Source organism: Haliaeetus leucocephalus, unplaced genomic scaffold (assembly GCF_000737465.1).
Source record: "Haliaeetus leucocephalus isolate CR32 unplaced genomic scaffold, Haliaeetus_leucocephalus-4.0 Scaffold149, whole genome shotgun sequence".
NCBI classification, from domain to species: Eukaryota; Metazoa; Chordata; class Aves; order Accipitriformes; family Accipitridae; genus Haliaeetus; species Haliaeetus leucocephalus.
Genome location: NW_010972585.1, coordinates 906,469 through 931,644, shown reverse-complemented (window position 1 = coordinate 931,644; position 25,176 = coordinate 906,469). Strand labels below are relative to the sequence as shown.

The 25,176-nt window shown below is 36.1% G+C and overlaps 1 protein-coding gene across 1 annotated transcript in view; it reads right to left on the bottom strand.

Annotated features, from left to right (window-relative positions):
• Window positions 1-25,176, bottom strand: part of SLC16A10 (solute carrier family 16 (aromatic amino acid transporter), member 10) — a 76,063-nt gene that overhangs the window by 14,170 nt on the left and 36,717 nt on the right. Inside the window, exons 4-5 of the mRNA XM_010561679.1 lie at window positions 18,386-18,530; window positions 14,559-14,997 (exon numbers count right to left, since the gene is read on the bottom strand). Coding sequence (XP_010559981.1) covers window positions 14,559-14,997; window positions 18,386-18,530 — 584 coding nt within the window. The remainder of the gene's footprint in view (window positions 1-14,558; window positions 14,998-18,385; window positions 18,531-25,176) is intronic.

The following is a 25,176-nucleotide window of genomic DNA, read 5'->3' as shown; positions in this document are numbered from 1 at the left end:
CTAAAAACATTAATGTTCAAAAAACACTATATGGAGGTAAACATCAGATGCATGAACACAAAATGGAAGAATGATCTGGCAACAGCTCTTTAGAAAGGGAACTGAAGGTTTAGCAGATTAAACTTCAGCATGTTCTAATAATGTCCTCATACTGCAAAAGTAATAGAATATACCAATTCATGACACAATGTGACCTTCACATACTGCTCAGTACCAGTAAGGCCTCAGCTGAAGAATTATGTCCTATTTTGGTCATTACTCATTATTAAAGACGTGGATTATGTGTACAGAATCCAAAAGAAAGATCAGGCAATAAGCAGAAATTTGATAAGCATGACATATGAAAAAAGATTTAAAAAGAAATATTTAAAGAGGTCCTTTACCAAAGTAAGTCTGTACTCAAAAAAACTGGGTAAATTGGATAAGGTACTGGGATACCTCCAGTCTTACATTCTACGATTCATGAAGTGATTTGATGGATGTCTTAGTATAGTCACAAATAGATACTGAGTGTTATAACTTGCAAACTTTTTTTTTGTAGCTCTAGCTTGGTAAAACTCTGCTGCACGTTTGATTAAAAGTAACCTTATGACTGAAGGAAGGAATTTCTTGACATGTCCACTTACTTAAATTTTAGACGCGTAATTTAAGTAATTCTTTTCAAATCATTGTGGCATTTTAACTAATGTGATAAAGTTATCAGGTTATAACTTACATAATTAAAACTGAGAATATTATATGATATACTATGATTAAGAAATTATGGAATATCAAAACAATGGATTAAGATATCCTGTACAAATACCCAGAGAAACAAGAAAATACTTCATTAACCTCTGATGATTAACATTGTATGCAATGGACTTATTAAAAAACCACTTTGGCTAATTGTAAACACAATTTAAGATGGATTCGCAAAGCAGCCAATAGAAGTGAAGCAACTAAAACCCAATATAGCAAGTTCATCCTTTTTATAATATTAAATTAAAAGCTTATAGTATGGATTAATTTTATTTAGCACACTAAGTAAAATTTTAATACAAGTCTGCTGCTACACATCCAGTTTAGTCTTCCTCAACTTTAAAAAAAGAAACACATGTATTGTACTATTCTACCTTGTGATGATAACGCCTTGGCCTTGACTTACAAACAAATAAGATCGAACTTCATTACCCTAGCTTAAAATTACAAACAATAAAAGAATACTGGGAAGAGAAATATAACAGCATATGTTATTTGTCCAGAAATAAGTGCAAAGATATGCTAACAGAGTGATTTTTTTAAACTAAGAACTGTTAGTAGTTACAGTTACTTCAGTTAAATATCTGATTTCCTTCCTTATTTTTGCCTAAATTAGACATTGCCGGAAATATTTTATAATTTTTATAGAAAGCATATATTTAGCTTCTGACAATTCAGTTCAGCAAAGCTGAAAGTAAGCTTCCAGTTGACTATATGGGAGGACAAGTGGGACTAACTGTGTATTAACCAATTAAATGAAGTAAGAAGTGGAAAAAGGGGAGTGCTAACACCATTATAATACAACAAGCAAGACTTCTATTAGAATATTGTTAGCTACAGCATTTACATGTCACAAAAGGATGTCTTCTCACTGCTGAACTTAAGATGTCTGCCTTAGCCAGCTAGTCCTCCTAACTGATTAAAAAAGAGAGAGAGAGAGAGAGAGATTCTTTGAGAGGCAATGCAGAAGCCTGACCCTGATGCTCCAAATTGCTCTCTGGAGAAGCTTCTTATTCTTTGGACTGTATGGAGTAGTCAGTCAAACTAAAGGTCTTCAAGTCAAGTGAGGCAAGTACCCCTCAGATTGAATAACAGCTACAAGACTGATTCAAGGTCTCTGGAATCTGCCATACTGAAAAACTTATCAGGAGAGAACATAAGTTCTGTAACTACTCAGACAGGAAGATAACAAAGGCAAAGAGAAACACTGGAAGCTGGACTAAGATCGGAATGAAAATAAGTGTTTATTTGCATCAGTGAAAGTAATTAGCCAGGAACAAAAAGCTTTTACAAAAGGATGGGTTTCCATTTACAAAATAGTGCTTTTAACTCAAGTAAATTTTTCAACTCACCAGTAGAATTTAGAAATAAGATTACCAGACAAGACTGTACAACTCATTTGTGTGAAGAGAAAGCAGCTAATTACAGTAGCCCCTTCTAAAATTTACGAGCATAAAGATTGTATTTTTTACCTATACTAAAGTACAACACAATAAGCATCTAACTTGGAGTTAACTGATTAATAAAATTGGGATTCATTCATCCACCTATATGTTACAATGCTGTCACCTTCTGAGAGGTTGACTTCCTTACTCCACAACAGAATTTGTGCTACTTTTATCAAGTCTCTCAGGACTAGAGTCCCTAAACCACAGGACTTAGGTGAGTAAAATCAAAACATAGATTCTCAAATTTTTATTCAGCTGCCATATAATTCTGAGGCCATCCATAACACTTCAATATTAGAGATCTACTTGTGGACATGGTCACAATCACCTCAACTTTCACAGAGCTGAGTGAAATGCCTGTCTCATTCTACTGGGACACACAGAAGAAAGCTCTCGCAAGAGTCTGAATTCTAGATGGAAGTCCCAAAGATACTGCTAAATATCTACCAGATCAGGGTCCAGAGAAATTGAATCAAGCAGTCATATTTTCATATAAAACACAACAAAGAGATGATAATGATAGTCTCCCCTCCTCATACAGAGGTATAGCCCTTACTCAGGATACAGGTATTTATGTTCAGTTTTCTTTCCTGCCCAGAGCAATCCAAAACCACCTCTCCCTCTTCCTAGGAAATATTTAGCTCAGTAGTAATAACAAATTTTAACTCAATCATCAGAAAAGAACCTGAAAAATAGCTCACAGCTTGACAATTACTGGCAATCAAATGGAAAGAGCTAGGCTCCAGGATTTCCACAAAGGAAAATTCAAAATACATGGAGAGAAATCCAAAGTCTGAACAGGTTTTAAAAAGCAAAGAAGATTTCTATGCAGCTCTTCTTAAAGCAGAAAAAATGGTCTGTATATTAGTGAAGGAGGGTTCTTCACTTAATTTTGGTTACTAGTTTTCTTTACTCTGTATGAGGATAGCACAAAAAAACATCAACTATGATCTCAGGCTTCTGGGCACTTGTGGAGCTTGAAGAGTTTAGTTCACGTCAAGGTGCTTCAAGCATCCAAAGACAGGATGCTGAGTTTACCATTAAAATAGTATTAAAATTAAAAAAAAGAGAGACTACACTTTACAATTTAATCTGACTTCAAACTATACGTTCTGTTTGCTATTGGAATAGTTTGTATTATGCAAGAGTACATTAACTAGCGTGCTGTTACAGACTGATACAAAGGAAATCATAATGTAACTCAAATTTTTCAATCTGCTAGTATTGGACAGACCTGAGGAAGACTGCTTTGCTCTTATCCTTCAACATCATCTTATTGTTGGTACCTGAGTATACCTGCTACCTAAGGTATTTTTTTGCAAACGTCCATTTACTTTCACTTCTAAAAAAAGAGAAAACATTTGTTTTATTCTTTTCAGTTTCTATTCTTTCTGTACTTATGATTTTTATTCTTCTCCAGTACTTATTTGGAAAACACAGTCTAAATATGCCTTCATAACAATTACAAGTATAAAGTAGGAAATAATTTATTTCTTTTCCCACCACCCCCCCCAATGTCAAAAGTGGACAATCTAGCCAAGAATAAATACTGCCAGATCAACATTGAGAAATACTGGGAAAGAAACGGGTGCACAGGATCATTACAGAAGTGGATAGAGGGGGAAAATTTCACTAACCTGGGCAATCAAACTGCAGCAGATGTTGAGATCTGAAGGGAGATAAATGCAAAGATTAGAAAAGCAAGTAAAGCATGGGAAGCCACTGAAAATTTGGGGCATCGGAGATATCTTCTTAATAATTACATTGGACCTTTACAAAACCAGTGCCTTGTTAGTCTTCCATTGGAAACAGAAATATGGTAGATTAAGTGGATGAGAAAGGTAATAGTACTAAAATTGACAGCTATACCTACAGTTTTAACTTTTTTTAGATTATCTACAGTAGAGAGGAATACCTGTTTGACGCACAGTTATCTGTTGGTACTGGACATAATTTAAAAGATACTATCCCATCATTACAAAACAGACTAACAGCAGATTCTGGGAAATAAAAGATGTAGTAGACTTCAGACAAACGACTGATGTAGGAGATCTGAAGAAATGAACAGGTTTCTTGAGCAACAGCCCACAAAAGCAAGTGAATGTAGTAATGGAGACTGATTTTTTTTTCCAGTTTGAGTAAAAAAATCTAGACATACCAATTAGATATTTAACATTATTTTACACAAAATTTTAAAAGTAGCAAGTTTATGACATAATACAAGTGACTCACAAAACAAGAGACAGTACTTACCTTATAAGAGCTGAATTTCTTCAAGATGCACTATGTATATACACTATACTGTGGATATGCATGTGTTTTATATATTTAAGTTTAGAGATTTTTGGTTACTAAAGTCCATACAGTATACTTTGTCCTTTATGTCTGAATGCAGCATTTATATCTGTGCTTCTATTTGTCGCCACTGTGGAATCATGGGGCATAGGACTTAAAGGGAAGAGAGGGGTGCAGGATTAGGACTGTATGCACAAAATGCACAACTTGAAGAGCTTCACTTATTGTAAGGTAAGGTAAGGTATGTAACTCTTCTCTGCTATGGCTCCTTGAGCAGGTGCCTGTCCCACTGAAGAGAACACAAAGCAACTACTACTGTCTATGCAGAAATGACCATGGTTACAAGGACAGCAACTGAAACAGTGGTTTCTCAAATGAGAAGTCTAATCTAGAGATGTCACACCTGACAATATTAGTGAACACATCAGCAGAAGAGGCTTGAAGAGTTACAAAAACATTTGTAAGCAATGTTACAGAAGATGACTAGGGTCTTGTTGGGCAGAACATCAACTACTGCAGTGAGATTCAACCTGACTGTCCTATAGCTTGTCCTGTTATGGCAGCTCAGATCTCCTTGGAGAATCTTGGGTGGTTTCTATACCCTTCATATTTTCCAGTATAATTCTTCTTACTGACCCAAAGGTTTTTCTTGGGGAGGGTGCAGTTTAAAAGTGGAAAAGGGCTATTTTTCTGAATGGGCAGAATAGAGAGACTATTTTGTCCTGAATAAATAAGGTCTTTCAGAAACTGAACATGTGGAAGTGAATAGTTTTCAAAGTACAGAGCAAGAATTTCAGGTAAGTTCCTAGAAAAACTGTGGCTACAGAAGATCTTATGAGAGCTTGGCTCTTCATTTCTCCAAGCTGATTGCACAGGAAGACAGTTTTTATTGGCACAAGTTCTAGAGGGTAAAGGTTCAAACACTGAATTTGCACAGCAGAATCTGATCTCTTATTGACAAAACCAAGGCATATCACTGATACAGAGTGAGAAATGGGTACAGACAAGTCAAAATAGCTGGCTGGTAAAGAACAGACTGAAGGACAAATCATCCTGGTTCAATAAGAAGGCAGTCAAAGGTCATAAAACAGTCGTAAAGTAGTTAAATCATGAAAGGCAAGGATCTTACACTACAGAGGGGAAAAGAGGGGGAATTCAAATCTGGCAACAAAGATCTGCATCATCTATAATCCATATCAGCAAGTCCTCCCATTCATTATGTTGTTTCTAAAGGAAAAAAAAACAACAAAACAAACAAAAACCCAAAAAACCCCCCCACAAACAACATACCACACTTTTCTTAGCCAAAGAACAGGTACAAAATGGATGTTCCAGCAAAAGATAGGAAGTATAGACCAGTAGACAGCACTATCTTTTTGTCTGAGAACCAACTATGTGGGCACCACATTAGACCCAGCAACTTCAAAGTCACAAAACACAGAAGATCTGGAGACAGACTAAGCCACAGGAGGACAGACTAATATTTATCTGAGCTGTCTGATTTTATGCCCAGAAAATGGGTTTGTTTACATGCATTAAGAAGTCCTTATGACTAACAAGGACTTTACAGATATTCCAACATCTCCATGCCCCTCCCAGGAATAAAAATGTGTCTTGTTAGGATGGTGAAGATTTTGAACACAGTTTAGCTTCCACCGAGAAGCAGACTGTCCAAATGATGGGCCTTTAAGTGCCCATCATCTGTCCTGATGACATATATCTGAAATACATTGCTTTAAAGCTTCCCTATACAGCAGAAGGACCATGACCTTTCTCTCTAATAACAGACGATACAACTGCAGTATCACCCATAGCTACCTTTAAGCCCAGAGATTGTCTAGAGAACAGACTCATGAGTTCTGAAAAGACAGTTTACATTTTGAGGGCACTGTATCTGTCACTAAAAGCAGCGAGCTTCCCACAGTGAACTAGTTGCCCTGGATGTCAAAGGTCCCCCACAGACACTTAAACTCTTTTAGAATTTCAAGAAGGCAGAAGCATATATATAAAAAAAAAATACCTGCCTGTGCCAACCTTCACCAGCTCATATGTGATCACAGATATAGCCTGGCATGTAGCACAATGTACATTTTCAACTGTTATGTTTTGATCTGCAAGCCTGAACAGGTTCTAGAATTTACTACAAGAGAGGTACACCCTTGCAAATGTGGAAACCAAAGAGGCCACCATAACCTTCATTACTCCAAGGGAAAAGGTTTGACTGCCAAGGGTTTAAAAACCCTATTGAGCTCTTTCATCAGGTCTCTAAATATTTCACCACTATTTTCTGTAGAGAAGATCTGTCTGTATTAGGCAGCTACCTCAAAGACCAGGGTTAAAATCCTCAAAGCTCTCAATAATTCAAATTACAAGGGCCCTGGTATTGTTAATAGTTTTGACCTAACACAAGCTAAGGAACTTCACACATGTGGTAATATAATGGAAATGTTGAATTCTGAAAATTAAGATATAACAACCAGTCTCTCAATTACGTCTAACTTCAGTTCGCAGGTGAACAGGTTCCCTAAACCTATTCTTTTCTGAAGATGAAAGTGAGTAGTTTCCTATTACAATAGGAAGTTTTCTGGAAAAAAGATATTATTGGAAGGACAGCTGAAAGACCACGGGAGGTAATGACTAGGAAATGAACTGGAAGGATTATCCAGATGAAAGAGTCCAAGACGACTAGGTATGCTTGGTAATGCAGACTCAAATGCTCAAAATGGCCAAGTGGTCTCCAAAGGAAGCACAGCAAGGTACTCAATCTTTCACAGCTGTTTGTGGACTGAGCAGAGCAGAGGATTAGTGGCCTGGTAAGAATGCTTGTCATCGCTGGCACTTCCTTCCAGCCATTCCTAAGGTCTATAAAAAGAGAAGGCAGCTAAACTGATGACCTTCATGCAACATATAATACCATGGGGAGCAAGGAATCTCCTCTGAATTCTTCCAAACATAGTGTATTCCTGGTTTTCATACAGCAAAGTACAGCACCACAGAGGACATACACACTACGGTGTATTTTATTTCCCAGTGAAAAACAGCTACACTGCTGGCAGCCAGGCTTATTTAGAGGCTGAACCTCCACTTCATTGTTACAAAGTTTCCCCAAGAATCTGAATAGGCCATTTCCCAGTGGAGCCCGCAAATCTCATATTTTCAAGTAAGATGCCATCAGAGCCTGAGAGTCTGTACCTAACAGTGGTCCTGCGGCTGCTATATCTTTCTGAAGTACCTTTTAGATGGCCAGCTGCTTAGAAGTCTCTTCAGTTTTCAATGAGATGCATTTTCTTTTCCAATACAGTTGATGAAAATCTTAGAGCAGAATCCAAGGTGATGCTTTGTTTCTCAATAGCAGTTTCTAGAATCTGAGAGAGTATCTACCTACTTTTTTTCCAAGCTTAAGTCTGCAGTCTCACTTCCCTGTTCCTTGGAGGTCCAGCTGAACCTATTCCTGGCATGTGCAGATTCAGAGAAGCAATGAGTTACTGAATCTTCAGTGAATCTATCTATGGAAGAGAATAAATCCAGTATTTAAATGTCTCCCAGGACAGATTCTCCCAAGGAAGTTGTTGGAAAAAGTGGCCAGGCACACACTACGTTTTCGTATCTTAAATATAAAGCACACAGACACAGAACACATGCACTCCACATAGCTACTGCTAACCAAAAATCTCTACATATGCAAGTATGTACCCATCATGGAATATGAATGTGGATAAGCATCAAAAGTCAGATTAAGTAATTAATCTATAAATTAATAAACAGGCAGCAATGCAAGGTGAGAAATATTGAAATCTATTTTTCCTGAGCTATTCTGAATTTTTAAGAGTACAGTCAGTGTTACGGTAACTTTCACATTGCTTATCAATTAATGGGTAGCTTTGTACACAAGCCTATAACCACATTTAAACAATAAGCCTAATTTTTAAATACAAAATAGATCTAGCCATTCTTTAAGAGTATGTGTTTTGTTTATAAAAAAAGATTTAGACTTAGAAAGGTAAACTTCATCAATACACATTTTTATTGTATTGTCTACCATCCAGTTGCTTTTTTTTTTGGAGTAAAACATGTAATAAATATTTGCACTAATTTGTTCAACTATTCAGTTGTTCAATTCAGTTTTTCATCCCACAAGGTGTCAAACACTATAAAGAAGACAGGACCTATCATTAGCAAGAGGCATTTAATAAAAGTAACTGCTAAACTAAACCATGTCTTTGTTTGAAACTGAATTAATGGAGATATTGTAAGTGTCCCAAGACAAATTACTATGGGACTGAAACATTGCACTGAAAGTGGTAAGATGATATTCTCAGTCACACCAGTATTCCTCACAGTGGCTGAGTATTGCTGTATCAAAACACAACACAATACTGAGGCTCTTTGTTTGTAAATGTGTTATAATTAATATAGTCCTAAACTCAGACTGAACCTTAGTAGTGACCTTAGTCACTGCTTAGAAAAGACTAAGTCGTGACAACACCCATTTTAAGCAGTATTTCTTTTCACCCCGCTAAAAGCACAAAAAGCAACAGCGTATCTTTTAAACTACCTAACATGTGACCTTATAACAAATTTTAACAGAATTGACCTATCACACTCATAAGAATTAAGGATGAATGATCCTGATTAAGTACATACTTTTTTAAAGGGTAAGAGAGAACAGCACTAAATGCTTAACATTAGACTGCAATTCCTGAAAAACAGCAGCTCTCTGTTGATTAGCAGAACAAGCACAGGACAAGTGGCACAGAAACTAGGTATATTTTCTTTCAAATACACTTAATCACTTCCTTGTGAGACAGTCCTTATTAAAAACAACCTGGAAAGAGTATTTTGCATTAATCAGATTTCTGTTGTGGACTCCTAATTTAAATCTGAATGGACTAAACTAATTTTTTTATTTGGCTATTTCCCTATTTTAGAGAGACATCAAAAGAAAAAAAACACCCAATCACTGCAGTTTACACTGGTTTTAAAATTGAGAGGAGTAACAACAGTTTGATTTAGTAATCCTATGAATTATCAGTTTGCTCTTCGACAATCTGAATTAATGCTAAAAGTATATAATGAAATTAAGTCAAAACCTATTTATAATATTTCTCCCAACCCAGTTCCCCAAAATCACATCGAATGGAACACCTACTAATGGTATTTGACACCAATTAAACTGGGATAAGAAAAGCTCTCCCTTTTTGGTTCTCCCCCACAAGAGCCAAGAGGAATATGATGCCTATTTCACTGCAGCTGATATCTACCAGTCAGAGGCCAGTAATTGTTGCCAGCTCCTTCACACAAATCCCATCTAGCATGCCATATAATGAATTTGTTGATTTGTTTAATTTTATTTAGAGCCTAGTTCATAAGCAGGTTATTTTCTCTGGTTTTAACAGCTTTTACCCTATCTAGCAAATAGGGTGCAGATGGTTAAAATTGCAAAGACCTGGCTAATTCTATCATTCCAACCCCCAAAATGAGCTTTTATTTCTTTCTTACTACAAGTTTTACAACATGCATCCTCCTTTCCAATATGCTTCAGAAAACACAAGAGAGACAAACAGAAATCAAGGCTGGCCTCAGAAGCACTCAGAGACCCTGCCTGGGACCTTAGCAGCCACTCCGCTGTGCCAAGCCAGCGGACAGCAGCTGATGTGCAGTGACTAGAGCACACCAAGCCTGCAACCTCCAGTTACCATGGTCCCCAGTGGCGACACATAACCCTAACCAGTAGGGCCTGTGGCACCTGTGTTCCATCACATGGTCAAGAGCACCCAACACTCTGGCAGAAACTGCCCTTCCAGGTGGGAAAAATGGGACTTGGTAAGTACAGGAACCAGGTCTGAGGGCTAAGGGAAGAGTTGTAGGCATGAGGCTCCACGTATAAGTGTTTTTTCTTAGGACGCTTGCAACCAGCATCCCATTCTAGCAGTCTGGCTATTGTTGGCCAACACTAACAGTGGGAAAACTTCAAGAGTTTTAGTATAACAAAAGCTGTCACTTGTCCAAGTATCATACCCCTTTTCCAGAGTTGCTACAATTTTAAAAATGCAGTAAACAATGGAACAATAGTAACTTTCATTTTCAAAAGCTGAGGAAAGTAATCTCTGGTTTGATAGGTAGATGTACCAGCAAAAAGTTATTTGTTCTTATAGCCTTTGACTTACCTTGAAGTGCATACTTTTATGTACTTCTGGAAGTACATAAATTGTGTTTTTTAATCAAAAGCAGACAAAACTAGGATAAAAATAAAGTCCAGAGCTATCTACTGGAAGTTGAAGTATCTGTGATGAAGGGCAGAATCCATGCTGTTCCTTCATAAACACTGATCTGTTCACTTTCTCAAACACAGACCCACAGAGACATTCCAAGGTTGTAAATAGTCCCCCCCACCACACATCATTACCCACCAGCAATATATGCTGTGGTTCTTCACTTACTCATATTTTCATAAAAATAAATATCTCTTTCAATTAAAAAGATTCTTCTTTTTGAAATTACTATATTTGAGTTAGAGGGATGAGTGTTTGCTCAGTTCTAAAAGCAGACCTAAATTCTTGAATGAGTTTAGGTTTATGTAGAAATAATTACAGAAATGGGAGGGTTAGCTGCAGGAACACTTCATTCTTTAAGCCCCAAGCAGCAAGCTTACTGTTAGTCCTACGACTACATCCTCCAACCCAGCGATTTGAACTCCTGCTTTCTGTCACAAAGATTTCTGCTACTGAGGATATATCCATCCTTTGCAATCACATACAACATAATTACAAAATAATCCTAAATATATGACCTGCAGGTATTAAAACTCTTTTCATCCTGATCACTTATCCAAGACCAAAGGTTAGAAAAATCTTACACATTCTGGAAGTGGAAATACTGCTATTTATGAAATCCGAGTTTTAATTTTCCATTTCAACATCAGTAAAGCTAGGGATTATTTTATTAAACTATTTGTATGTCAAGCTTTCTGAAAGATTAGCGAGCACTGTGTTAAGTACTTAATGGACCATATACATAAGCAAACAGAAATCTGACATTGATAGTACCTACGTAGTTTCTTTATCAGTAAAAGCACATGAAACTTTATTCCAGTTCATACTGTTTCTTACCATCCCTATCACACTTACTGATCAAAGTTTGGTTTGGGCTTTAAATATTCCGAGTATGGTCAAGAGTCCTGGGTACATAACACACTTTAAGTAGTACCTCAATGGTCCATGGATTCTTTGTGAATATTCAAAGGTACCTAAATTAAATTTTGGATAGAAAGCCAAATCATAAACAATCAGATGTTTTAAAAGATTACAGAAAAAAAAAAAAAATCAAGCTATTTTGTATTTAGTAATACTATCTGCAAAGCCAATGATGAGAGCTAAGCTTCTTGTTTAGAATGGTTTTCTTAAAAAGTAGTAGGAGCTTACTACACATTGTTTAAGAACATTTTCCTCTCTCATTTACAGGAGGACCAGAGAATTATACAGCAAAATTGAGTTTTTAGAGACAAGTTAATTAAAACAAAAACTCGTGGGTTTCAGGAGCAGGTTTTGATAATAAAAGTTATCAGTGAAGAGTTCCTAAGAGCTGGTGAAGCTTACCCTCTCAGAAGTGGCATAGAAAGCAAACTGACTACCACTGAAGATTTTGTCATAAATAATTAAGCTTCATGGTTCCTCTGCAACTCTGAGCAAAAAAAAAAAAAAAAAAAAAAAAAAAAGCGGGAATTTAAATCTCTCAGTATAATTTTGAGATAATCTTTAAAATATTAGATTCTAACTGTACTTTGGAATAGTTTTATAGTGTTATCAAACATTATATTAGGAACAGCCTTGATCAAGTTGTTCTCCTGTACTGGAGCTGTATTTTGCAATCAGAATTTGTGCCAATCTGATATGGGGGAAAAGGCACTCCACAAGAGTGAAAACACACACTAAAAAAAAAATTGCACAATATAAAAAAATAAAGGGTTTTGTCCTCTCCAAGTCAACCAGCAACTTTAGTCCAATCTAGAAACAAGAAGTATTTGTACAAGCACCTTGGTAAAAAATTACAAGCATTTTGTTAAATAAATGCATTTTAAAGGTTCTGTATCCTTGTATAGCCTTGTTCTTCAGTTCTCTGCAAGCATTAATGATCATTTACGATCCATCCAATAGCTTTTGCTACAATACTTCCCTTCTACTCCTCTGAACACTGTTTTATTTCAAAAGATCTCTACAAAACTTCCGGGGAAATAGCATAAGATGTCACAATAGCTTAGTCATCTGATGGTACAGTCCTTTGAAGTAGTCTACTTCTAAGTGTTATAGAATAAGATCTACATTATTAAAAATTAAGTAACAAGAACTAGCCATGAATAAAAGTCGGTTTACAACTGCTCAAAAACAAACCAGCCCCCACCCTAAGGTAATTTTTAAAATAAGCGTCTGATGCAGAGTCAGTAATCCAACCAATGTATTACCAGAAAGCAGCGACACTGCTTGCTATATTGTATATAAACCCGTGGGCTTTTAAGGAGTTGAAATTTTTTTTACAGAATTCAAGACATTTCTTATCATTCATCTTACTGTTCTATCATGGATGAATAATAAATATTAATATGATCCTTCTGTTTTCATAGTGGGTAGTAGTTCTACTAGTCCATGCTCTTTACCAAATGCTCGAATATGAGGATCTGTAATGATCTAAATAGAGCATCCCATTGCAGGTTGTGGGCTTTTCCCCCACCCTTTCCCTTTTAAGCCTTTTGGTTTGCACCACTTCAGTTTAGACAGCACCACCAGGAAACCATTCAAAAGTAATTCACCATAAGTAGTGCAGTGAGTACCAGCCAGATACATTTCATGTAATGCATCTCCCAGTTGCATCAAAATTGCTTCGATTAACAGTGTACTACGAGGAAAAAAAAACAAAACCAAAAACACACAAAAAAACCCCCTCTGCTAGGGAAACAAATTAACTTCAGTACATGTATAAGAAATAGCTGATTAACAGCTTCCCCACATTAGTAGCTAAAGCTTTATCAGTTACTGTAGACCGCAATAAAAACCAGCTGAATTGGCAGTTAGAAGCATTGGATAACAGAATCAGTTATATTAGTGCTATAGTGGTAAACTACAAAGCTAAAGTCTGGGAGACAAAAAAATCCAAGTATTTTACTTTTAATAAACCTGAAAAATGTTCAATAATATATACCCTAAAAATAGACATTTTAACAAACATAACTGGGTAAAACCTCTAATTTTTTTCTGTTATTTACTCATTCCATTATTCCTCTGAAACACACAAGTATCATTGGCAATGTATGCAGCTGAGTACCAAAATAAAGAATTCACTTTGGAATAGTACAGAATACCTTTCAAACATCTCTTTTCATGGTTGAAGTATTTTAAACCTTAGATTGAGAACAAGGAACTAAAATTTTAACTGGCTCAAAAGTTCTGATTAGAGCCCTGTGTCCTGGGTTCAGCTGGGATAGAGTTAATTTTTTACAGGAACCTGGGAGGTGGGGTGGCGGGGCATAGCCGGGGCAGCTGACCTGAACTAGCCAAGGAGCTATTCCATACCATGTGACATCATGCTCAGTATATAAACGGGGAGCAGGCTGGGGGGGCTCTCTCTGGACTTTCGGTGGGGGAAGTGGCGGAACGTCGGGTTCCGAGTGGTGAGCAGTTGCACTGCGCATCACTCTTTTTGTATACTCTTTCATTAGTACCGTTGTTGTCATTTTTTTTTGTGTTGTCCCAGTAAACTGCCTTTATCTCAACCCTCGAGGTTCCAGATTTTTTTTTTTTTCTCTCCTCTGATTCTCCTCCCTATCCCACCGGAGGGGGGCAGGAGGAGTGAGCGAGCGGCTGCGAGGACCTTCGTTGCCGGCTGGGCTGAAACCACGACACCCTGGAATCTCTTCTAGTCACAAACATCATCAAAATTTATTTCATGTTTCTCCCCAACACAACTTGCACTTTAAATATTGCTTCCTATCACCAATAGTTTTCTTAGTCCGTTACACAAAGGGAAATAGCTGTATGTCATATACATCAAATACATCGTATGTAGGAAGAAATGTGCACTTACCAAGTGAACATAAGGCACAAAGTATCCAAAAAGCGCAGCTGGGATCCCAAAAGCCCAGATTCGGTAACTAAGAACTTTGAACACAGAGAAATTGCAAATTTTTTTTTCTGGAGGAAATCTGAACTTTCCCTTCTTTCCTGCCTCCTTGTCTTTGGCATTGGAAACAAGGGGTTTGTACGTAAAGCCAGCCAGGAATAGAATAAACAGAAGTATGCACAGGACCCGCAAGGTGTTGTATAGGCCAACAGAATCAATCAAAACTCTCAAGAGGAAGGGCAGTGACACGGTGAACAAGCTGCTGCCTGCAGTGACAATGCCATTCACCAGTCCAAGACGTTTCTTGAAATAGTGCCCAAGGATGACCAAGGATGGCTGGTAGGCAAATGAGCAGCCACAGGCAAATAAGACTCCGTAGGTGAAATACAGAGGTTCAATGGTGCTATATCAAGAGAAAAAAAGAAAAAATCATTAGTGTTTTGTACAACACTGTATGCTCACATTCACCTACCATATGCAAGACAGTTTTTCAATGAACTGATATATTTACAGAAGTGAGTTAAGAGTTAGTATGCACTTATAGTTGAAATACACTGTGCCAGCTTAATTCAGCAATTACTCTATTTTCTTCCACTGAAAGTTTCATAGAAGTCACTAAACAGGTAAAAAAGCAAAATCATATTTAAGTATAATTACACCAAATAGTCTGACTAAAAGAAAGTTTTAAAAGTCATTGTTAAGGTGAGTTAGCCAAACGTAAGTTCAACCACTGCTAGGTTTTTGGTTTCTTCTGTTCCAGAGAAAATGATACTGTTTTGATTTATACATTTCTTCACTGTGCTACCAGTTCCAGCGTAATACTGAGCACTCCTCATGAACCCAGAAAAATCAAGTATTTATAGTTTATTATGAAAATACAATAGCAGAAGTAGTAAACATCATTAAGAATGAAAAAAATAAAACAAAAATACTGTCAAGTTTTGGCAATACAATACATTATAAGCAAATTATAGACTTTTTAGTTTGTTGGGGGTTTTTTTTAGACAAATAATCTCCTTTTTATCAAATATTCTAAATTCAGTGCTTTGATCCGGATATTGGATATGCTAAGAAATAAATAGGAAAAAAGCTTAATAAAGAATGAAACTTCTCAGCCCATATTAAGGAGGATCTTCACAAGGTTCTCCAACATTACCATCTACTAGACAACTGAAATGAAGCAGAGCCATTGTATTGGATCACAGGCAGACATGGGACATTAAAAGATACTTGCGCAAGAAATCTTAACAGTATAAAGTAACAGTGTTAGTATAATTAATTTAGTATTAATAAGTCAAAGCAAATATTTTCAACATTCAAATGAAGGAGGCAATGTGTGAGAAATGATTTTATACAAGATGTGAGGTTTTCAGTGAACCATGGGCTCTCTTCTATCAGCTAACATCTGCTTTTAAAGCAGTTATAGAAAACCATTTAACGTGTTAGCCAACATATTAACTTTTTTTTGAGTATGAATGCTTTATGCAGTGCTTTTCATCGTATCGTAGGATGTTACCTGCCAGCATCCTTCTACATCAAAGTACACTCCGCAAGCTTCCCATGGAATTAGAGAAATTCTTAGAAAATAGTATTTGACCAACAAAAGGTGTGACAACAGAAACTCTGGTTTTGTGTATTATTGTGAAAAAGAATATTCGTGTAACATAATATTGTTGCTTTCTACATTAAACTATCAATTTCTAAAACTGATTATACACAAGCTAAGCCAGCAGAAACAACATAAGGGGAAAGACTGATTACCTTTATCAACAGAAAATAACCAGGAAAAATAAAAACGGAAGTTATAAAATGAGAGGAGGAACATAATACAATAAGGACAGAGAAATTCTACTTCCATGTCTAGATTCATTCAAAGACTTTGCAGCATGACATACATAGTAGAATATTTTCCTGCATTACAAATACTCTTACATCTCAGCTTCCTAAGAGATAAAATTTATATTAAGAAATCAGTAAGTAACAAAAGCACTAAATCATATTTACATTTACCTACTGTACAATATTTTACTTTTAGAACATTGACTTCTATATCTGAACTACACTCCCTCAATTAACGGATAACATCATAGGCATAAATCATTTAGTGTAAGTAACATAATGAAACACCAAGACTGTACATTAACATGGCGTGTACTCTAACAAGAGTTCACCTCTCCTCTCAAAGCGCTCCTCAAATTCTAAAACAAAATTCAAGCTAAAATATTTTATGAAATCTTTACAAAATAACTTCCTTTTACATGCCTCTTCTGTGCCCTTGTTCCATTGGATATCAAGGAAAACACAAGGATGATAGTATTTTGTTCAAAGGAAGAAGACACCTTTCCTTTATCAAGGCGTTTAATTATAATAACAAGACTGTTTAGTATTCATCACTTACACTACTGGGAAGCAAGGAAGAAGAAAGACTTCCAAGATGCATTTAGTTTTTACCTCACCTGTGGTAACAAGCCTCTAAACATATCAGGAAGTGGAATTTTTGTTTGCTTTAACAAAATGAACTAAGCAAATATTTGCACTTGTATAAACCAAAAAATAAAGTAAAAATCAGAAACTTGCTCAAGTAAAAAGAAAACAAAGCTTGCTTTTTCCCATAAATGTAAGTTATTCCAAGAATAAATATAAACACTAGTCTCAGTACCTAAGACAGAACTATTTATCTTCTCTTCCTGTAAATTTGTGGATATGTTTTCACATTAGGGGACATATGCCCAAACTAGACATATTAGCAGCTCAGGCATAGCGCCACACAGCATGGATATTCATCCATCCAGATCACAGCCAGCTCACATCTATCTGGTTCAGAGTACAGGCATAGAACACACATTTTCACAAGCCTGTCTGTATAGATGTATTTTCATCTATGTAGGAAACTTCTGAATTTTGTTTTTGATTGTTCCTGTCCTTATTCTGCTAAGGGTGGGGGAAAAAGCAGACAGAACTAGAGGTAACTGTGACTTATTTTCCTACTACTTATTACCCTATCTTCACTAACGAATTTCTGCTGATGACTAGAATAAGTAAATTTCCTGTTTCCTCATCTTCTATTGGGCATGTCCAACAGATCAGCTGCTCTTGAACTTCTTAGGATTTATTCTGCAAAAGTTACAGAAACGTACAAAATGAAGTGTAATCTGGAGGAAGAAAAACACTCAACTACTTTTCAAGTTTTTTTCAATAACACAAGAAAGAACTGAGGTTTTCTTAATAAAGCCAATAAGCCCTAAGTATGTGTCATTATACAAAGGTTTTCACTATCTGTGTTTGGCAATTGGACCAGTAAGAACAGAAAACATCAAATTTTACTAGAACATTAACACCTTCCTGGAGGTCCTACTGCATATTTATCAACATTAAAACAGTGATTTAAAAGCAAGTTGAGGGGGGAAGACAAAAACAATGTTTAGGTACCTGCTAAAACACAGCATACATCAAGCAAACGTACAAGTTTATCCAGGACAATGCTGTTGATCTCATAACCTTAGTCTTGCTGTTAATATATTTATATATCACTAGTGGTTCCTGTTAAACAGGGACTGCTGTTATAAGGTTATGTTATATCTTTAAAATTACTTCTGAAGTTGAAAGTACCACTTGGAGTTTTCACAAATCATAGTTAGAAAGACAAAAACAAATTAAAAAAGATTTCTACTCTAACAGATAATATAAAGTAGCACTGCTTACTCCTTCATATTCTGTTGATAGGATAAGCATTACCTCTACACTGTAAGATTGATAAAGTACTTTGAATGTAAAGAAAATAATTTTTTTACCTTACAAAAGAACTTGAAAGGAGTCCAACAAACCCTACTGCAGCTCCAATAACAGCTACTTTTCGACAACCAAACAGGTCTGTGAATATGCTGACTATTGGAGAACACAAGAAGACCATCCCCATAGAAAGAGAGCTCACCCATGCTGCAAAATAGAAGATGACAGCATTTTAGAAGACCAAGTGATTTAAGCTATCAGCTAGCATTTGTTTTAGTTCAGCAACATAAAATCTTAGATAAAAGCCAGGTAACAATTATTTAAATGTTTTTTAAATAGTTACCCAAATTTTTAAATATATTTAAATATATTTTAAATAAAGATATATATTTAAATATATTTACCAAATTTAAATACCGTGACCAATTTACAAAATCAACTAATTTTTACTTTATCAGCTCAAGGAATGCAATTAGCTACAGAAGTTATTATTACTTTTACCTTTTTTTTTTTTTAAACACAATTACTCCTCCAGTAACTAAGCTAGTATTCAAACTGATGACTAGGCCATTAAAGATACCTTTGAGGCTCCATACCCATTCCAACATCAATTAGCACATTTCACTTGATTTAATTCTAGAGTTTAATGACTTCAAACAGCTAGGTTTGCTAAAACAATTAACAAATTTTAAGGTAATTACATAGATCTAGATCATACTGAATATTAATAAGGATTAAATGAACAATAGGCTTTTACACCATAATATACACATTAGGAATATTTACTTTAAACTAAATGAACTTGAGCTAGTACAACCATTTCCATACATAACAGAAAGTGTCACTACATCTGATCCTGCTCCAGCTTTACAGACACAGTTAAAATGTACTTTGCTTACAAATAAGTCTTTAGATCATTAAGATTCTGTTCAGGTGAGTACGCTAAAGTTTCAGCCACAAGTGTGTTTTTTATTCCAAGTATACCAAAAATACCTTCAAATAACTTAGGTAGGAGAGAATTTGATTCATTTTTAAAGTCAGCTTTCTGCTTCACTTCATACAGGTGTTCAGAACCACATCTTTTACCTGCTATCATCTAATTGTTCTTTCAAACATGCTTGCATTACTGATGTTACACCCAACAGTTCTCCCAGCACATAAAGGTAAATCAAGCTGCTGTAGCACAATAGTTACAACAAATATAGTCACGTGGGTAAGTGTCCCCATCTATTTGGAAAAACAATTGGCCTAAACGGGTAGTATAAAAAGCTGCTGATGCAAGATGCATTGGAAAAAGTGTTTTAACTTTTTTTAATTGTACAGAAGATGAAGAAACTCTTTCAACCTGGAATGGATTTAAATCTGTGTAACTGGAATTGTTTAGAATATCTTTCCTAAAGAGACAGTTAGATAAACACTTGTGACTCAGTGATAAGGGCAAATAAAATTATCTGAAAAAATATATATATAATCAAGAGACCTAATGAAGAATATTTACCACTATATCTACCAATACCAAGACTTAGAAGTAGTGCTGTTAAAGCGCCAGTAAGCCGTACAGATTGATGGAAGACCCCATTGTGCAAGGCACTAAAGAAGACAGAGCAAAACAAACACACAAACAAAAAAATTGTTTCTTCAAAGAGTTTACAATGTAAATGCAAGACAAAAGAGAACAGATGGCTAGAGAAAAACAGAAACAAGTACAAGGAATAAACCCTTTCTTTTAGGGCAAACAATGACCTCAATGAACCGTGACCTAACTGTTTGGGGCGGGGGGGGGGGTGTTACTGGGGGGGTTTGAGCATGTGATAAATATGATGGAGTTTCAAGGCCCAATCTGAAGAAGAGTGAAGCACTTTTATGGGTATTTCCTGGGTGTGACTAACCCAGACAAGATAGTCCTGCCATCCTTGCACCTCTGCAGTAGAAACATGAGCTGTATGAAAGGAGAGCACAAACAACTAGGAAGAACAAGGCCCCTGTGATGCTGACTGAAAGGCAAAGACGAAATTTATGGAAGGTCTGTCCTTTCTCTTCCTCTGCAGTTAAGGAAGGCTCAAAAGCACCTTGGGTGTGGCAAGAGATAACTTTGAGATCTGTCCCATTTTACAGCCCAGATGGCTCCTGATGTTGCAAGACAACATTATACCAACTACAATTTGTAAGCAGGAATCAGAAGGAGTAAATGCTCTCATACAGCCTGGAGACCAGCCAGTTGCAAATCTTCTTAGAAGTCCAACTTCTACAAGACTCACATCTTTTCACTTACCTTTCCCAGAGTGAGCTGTATAGAGCCTGCAGTTCTACTGTCCAAAGGAAACTGCAGACACTATAAGAGGTAAAATGTCCATGGCTTCCTGTCACCCCCCCCAAATAAGTGGTAGTTCCACCACCATGAACAGTCCTCAGCATCTCTGCATGACTTGTAGGGCAGCACTAGGAATCACAGAGTACCTGTGACACCTGGGGGATCTGCAAGGCCAAGAGAAAAGGCAGCTGAATCTTGAGAAATGGACATTACAAGACTCACTGTCATCAGACTGACAGTGGTACAAAGGTACCAATGCATGGTTTAACCTCCTGCCAGCCTTCTTACCTAGATGTGACAAGACACAAAGGCAACTGTGACATTAGAGAAGACCACCAGGGACCACTGGTCATGAGAATCCCATCTCACATGGACAGGTACATGCACCCCATCCATGGAGACAAACAGGTGAAGACACTGGGCAACTGAAACAGACTAAGTAGCTTGCATAAAGTCACAGACTAAATTACTTCAGAGTCACAGATAGAACTTCAGGAAGTCCTAGTTTCCAGTTAAGACAGGCTGTGATTCAATTAGCCTTCTCCTCAGTGAAATCAAATACTTTATAGTACTTTTCAATGGCTTATACAGCTAATTAAATAATTGGAATATAAGAGCCTGAAGTGAAAACATTCAGCTCAAATCACATTCCGTTAACAACATGCTGACTTTGTATCTTCATGCTTCCAGGTACTAATGAAAGAAATATGCCTTTCTTATCACTTGTTTCTCTCTTCTTTTTGTTACAGCAAAGCCTAAAAAAGAAAGGTTCCCACTGATTTTCAACACAACAGTTAAGGGGAAAGACAACAGTCTTATCTGAAGCGTTTCAGAATGGCACTGCATTAAACTGGAGAAATGGGAGCCCATGCTCTACCACTTATCTACCTAATGGAAACTGGAGCCCTTTAAATTACAACTTTAAGTTAATATGAGACTCTTGTGTCCTACAGAAATGTAACTTAGAGATGTTGTTGGCATGTCTTGTATGGACAGCTTTATTTAATGAGAAGAATGTTCTTGAAGCTTAATTTCACATGTATGCATAGCTCAAGAAAATTTACTGTATTCATCCTTTATGAAGAAACCTAGCACCAAAAAGAATTAAGATCTACTCAGAACAGCACATGTGTAAATCGTTAATTACCTTAAGGCAAATAATTCTTGCTGCAATACCTTGATCCTATGAAGAAACTGATGGCTATAAAACATACTCAATAGACCCAAGTAATTTTCATTTTCACTTTGCTCAAGTAAGTTTTGAAGCACTCTTACACTTTTTCACTCAGTATGAAACAGGTACAATGACATCTTCCACATTTTTAAAAAGAAGTTACAACCACTGTCCCAAATAAGTAATATGAAAAATTACAAATGCAGCTTGCCAGAATAATGGGAGCTCTCTAGAGCAGTCATTACATATTAATTAAAACATTTCTCCTCCAGGCCATTGGCCGCTTTCCTGGCCACAAGCTGGCTATATTCCAGAGCTGCTAATTCAGATACTAATACAGCACCTAATTGCTACATATAACTGCATTCATATTCATACACAAAACATTTTGATTGCCATAGAAGAAAAGCTATTCCTACTTTAAGGACTTAAACCTTCCTTAAGGCACTACAAGGTAAGAATTAACTCCTCAAAACATGTAATTGCAGAATAACCAATTGCCAAGCTTTCCTAGAAGATAGAAAAGAAGTTATCCTTAAAATTAAAATATCATACCAGAGAGCCTATTGGTAGCATCTACACTGAAAAGTCTGTTTCTGTGCCACTGAAGCACATAATAGATTAAAAAAAAAAACCAAGTTATATTATAACTAAAGTTATTCTGAAGTGAAGTCACAGCTACATGTTCTTTTCTTATCAGTTCACTACAAATGTGCATACTTCAGCTATAATCTACGTTCTCATATTTCTTTAATTATTTCTCTGTTCAAAAGTCTATAGCAATGAAACTATACCACATAATCCACAAATATGCTGCTGTTTTACCATGAGTTTTTAAAAATCAGCTTTATTTTAAATAGTGTCTTTTGTCTTCAGCTATAAATACAGTATCTTATATCTGAGCATTCACAAAGTAATTCCTATTGTCACAGCTAGATTACGTAATCATAGTTTGGTAGATAAATACATAACCAAGCTGTTAAATGTTTTAGTTCATTCTTTAGACTCAAGCACTACGACTTAGAGACAACAGAAAAGAAAGCATTAATACCATATCACATTGGAATGCTTTATTGTACATAAATTTAAATAAAGGCTACTCATCTATAGCATTCCTCTTCACAATCAAGATTTTTCTATGCATTACAATAAGAATCTTATCAGTTTTATTCTCACAAGTGTCTTTCAAGTGGTTGGCTTAACACAGTAATAACACCCTTCATTCTTTAATGAACTTCAAGAATTTTTTTAATATCTTCCCCTGAGATTTTTCTGGTTGAGACAGGGAACAAAAAGCTACTGTCTGGAAGACAAGTGATATGAGGCAAGTGAAGGGAAGAATATTTAAATTGAGGATTCAAAATTGACTCAGAAATATTTTGTTGCCCCACATTAAAAAAAAAGTCAGATATCTGTGTGTGTGTAGCTCGTACAGCAAACCAAGACAGCAGTATAATTACAGTTCACTGGATAGGTTGCAGAATAATCAACATATACTAAGAAGCACAGACTGTGGAAAGCCAGAGCAAGCTTCCTACGTTTAATATAACAGATTCTCATGTGCAAAGACCTATAGCTACACTGGTTTTGAGCACTTACAACACAGACTGGCCAACCATCCCCTAAACCAGTACCTCTGCTCACTGTCAGATATCCTTCCTAAAAATCAGTTCGCCCACCATCTCATTATATAACCAGTACAGTAGTTCAGGCCATACTACACAGCTAATACTTTTAAGTACAAACTATAATGATGCAGATAATGAGAAATTCTTGTGTTAACTCATAATGAACAGAAAGTACAGAATCAGAGACAAACTGCTTTGGAGTCAAATCCTTCATTTATTGCTCCATTTATAAGCTGCAGATAATACTTCTCTCACACTGAAAGCATGTGAAATGCTTGTTGTTTTGTGGAAAGTACTGTACAAATCAGATTTCTAAGAAATACATTCTTTTAAATGTGTAAAATAAACAATATAGGACAAGTTATTTGAATGGCAGATGTTTAAAAATGTTTTACTGTCTCACACTGAAAAGGTTTGTGCAGGAGTAGCCTATTACAATAAATTTATAATGCAGAATTAATGCAATTGCTTAAATAATGGCTCAGCTTCAATATTTAGCAGGGCTTTCCTTGTGTTTTATAAAAATACTTGACAAAGTTTACAATATGAAAATTTTCATGCCTCCATTAAGTTATTAATTATGACTTATGCAAGAATAAGGAAGCCTGTATGTACTCTCCCAGCCTCAAACCAGTAACAGCTGAGGGACTTCCCAAGCCAGGGATTTTTTTTGGTTTTTTCCTACTAAAATTTGGACAATCCTTTTTTTTTTTTTCCTTCTCCAGTGTATTATCAATATCCTGGTGATTTCTTCTCCATGAACTGCCATCCCCTCCTGCAACACTTACACATTTTCAGCATCCACAACATCTTACAGCAAACTACTCCACAACTTAACTATGGGCTGTGTGAAACACCTCCACTTCTATTACAGCCTTTTACATACAAGGATATTTTCCTCAGCAAAGCAGAAGATTGGCTTCCATAAGATTTTTTTATGAGTGTAGCTCAGGAATTTGAGAGATCCTGTTTAGAGGAAACAGAAGTGGTTGTTCAAAGTTATTTCTGGAGATAATTTGCTCGTCTCCAGCTAGTATTAATAATTCCTTGCCTACATAATCACATTTACATGGCATTTACTTTTAAGAACAAAAGAATTGCAATACTGTGTAGATCAAAGACTGATTTAGCCCAGTATCCTGTTTCTGACCACCACAAAATACTCAAAGAACATTTGAAAAAGGGCTAGCATCCTGCAATACTTTTTCCCTGGCTGTGTCCTCCCAACATCCAGCAATAAGCAGCTTAGAAACCTCCTAAGCAGAAAGTGGCATTTAACCATTCAAGAACATTTAGTTCCATCAATATTACTTTAGCTTCACTGCATTTTACTGTAAACAGAACATGCTCAGGCACCAACAACACATAAAAAATAAATTCCCCTTTTGTTTTGAACGTGCTCATACTCTTAATTCCTCTGCTGTAAGAAATATGAACTAATCAACCCTGCTAAACTTCCTCTTGCAGCCTATGATTTTATAGGCCTTTATCAGATCTGTTCATACTAGTTTCTTCTCCAAAATGAAGAATCTTTTTGACTTAGTCTTTGTATAGAAGATTCACTCTTCCCTCTTCCTCCTTTACATAGAGTCTAATTGTATTATACTGAGACAGGGTACTCACAACTGCATACAGTATTTAATATGGGACAAACAATAAGTTTCTGTGCTAACATAACTTTTTTTTCATTCTCTACCTCCTAATTATCTTTTTTTTTTTTTTTTTTTTTTTTTTTATTTT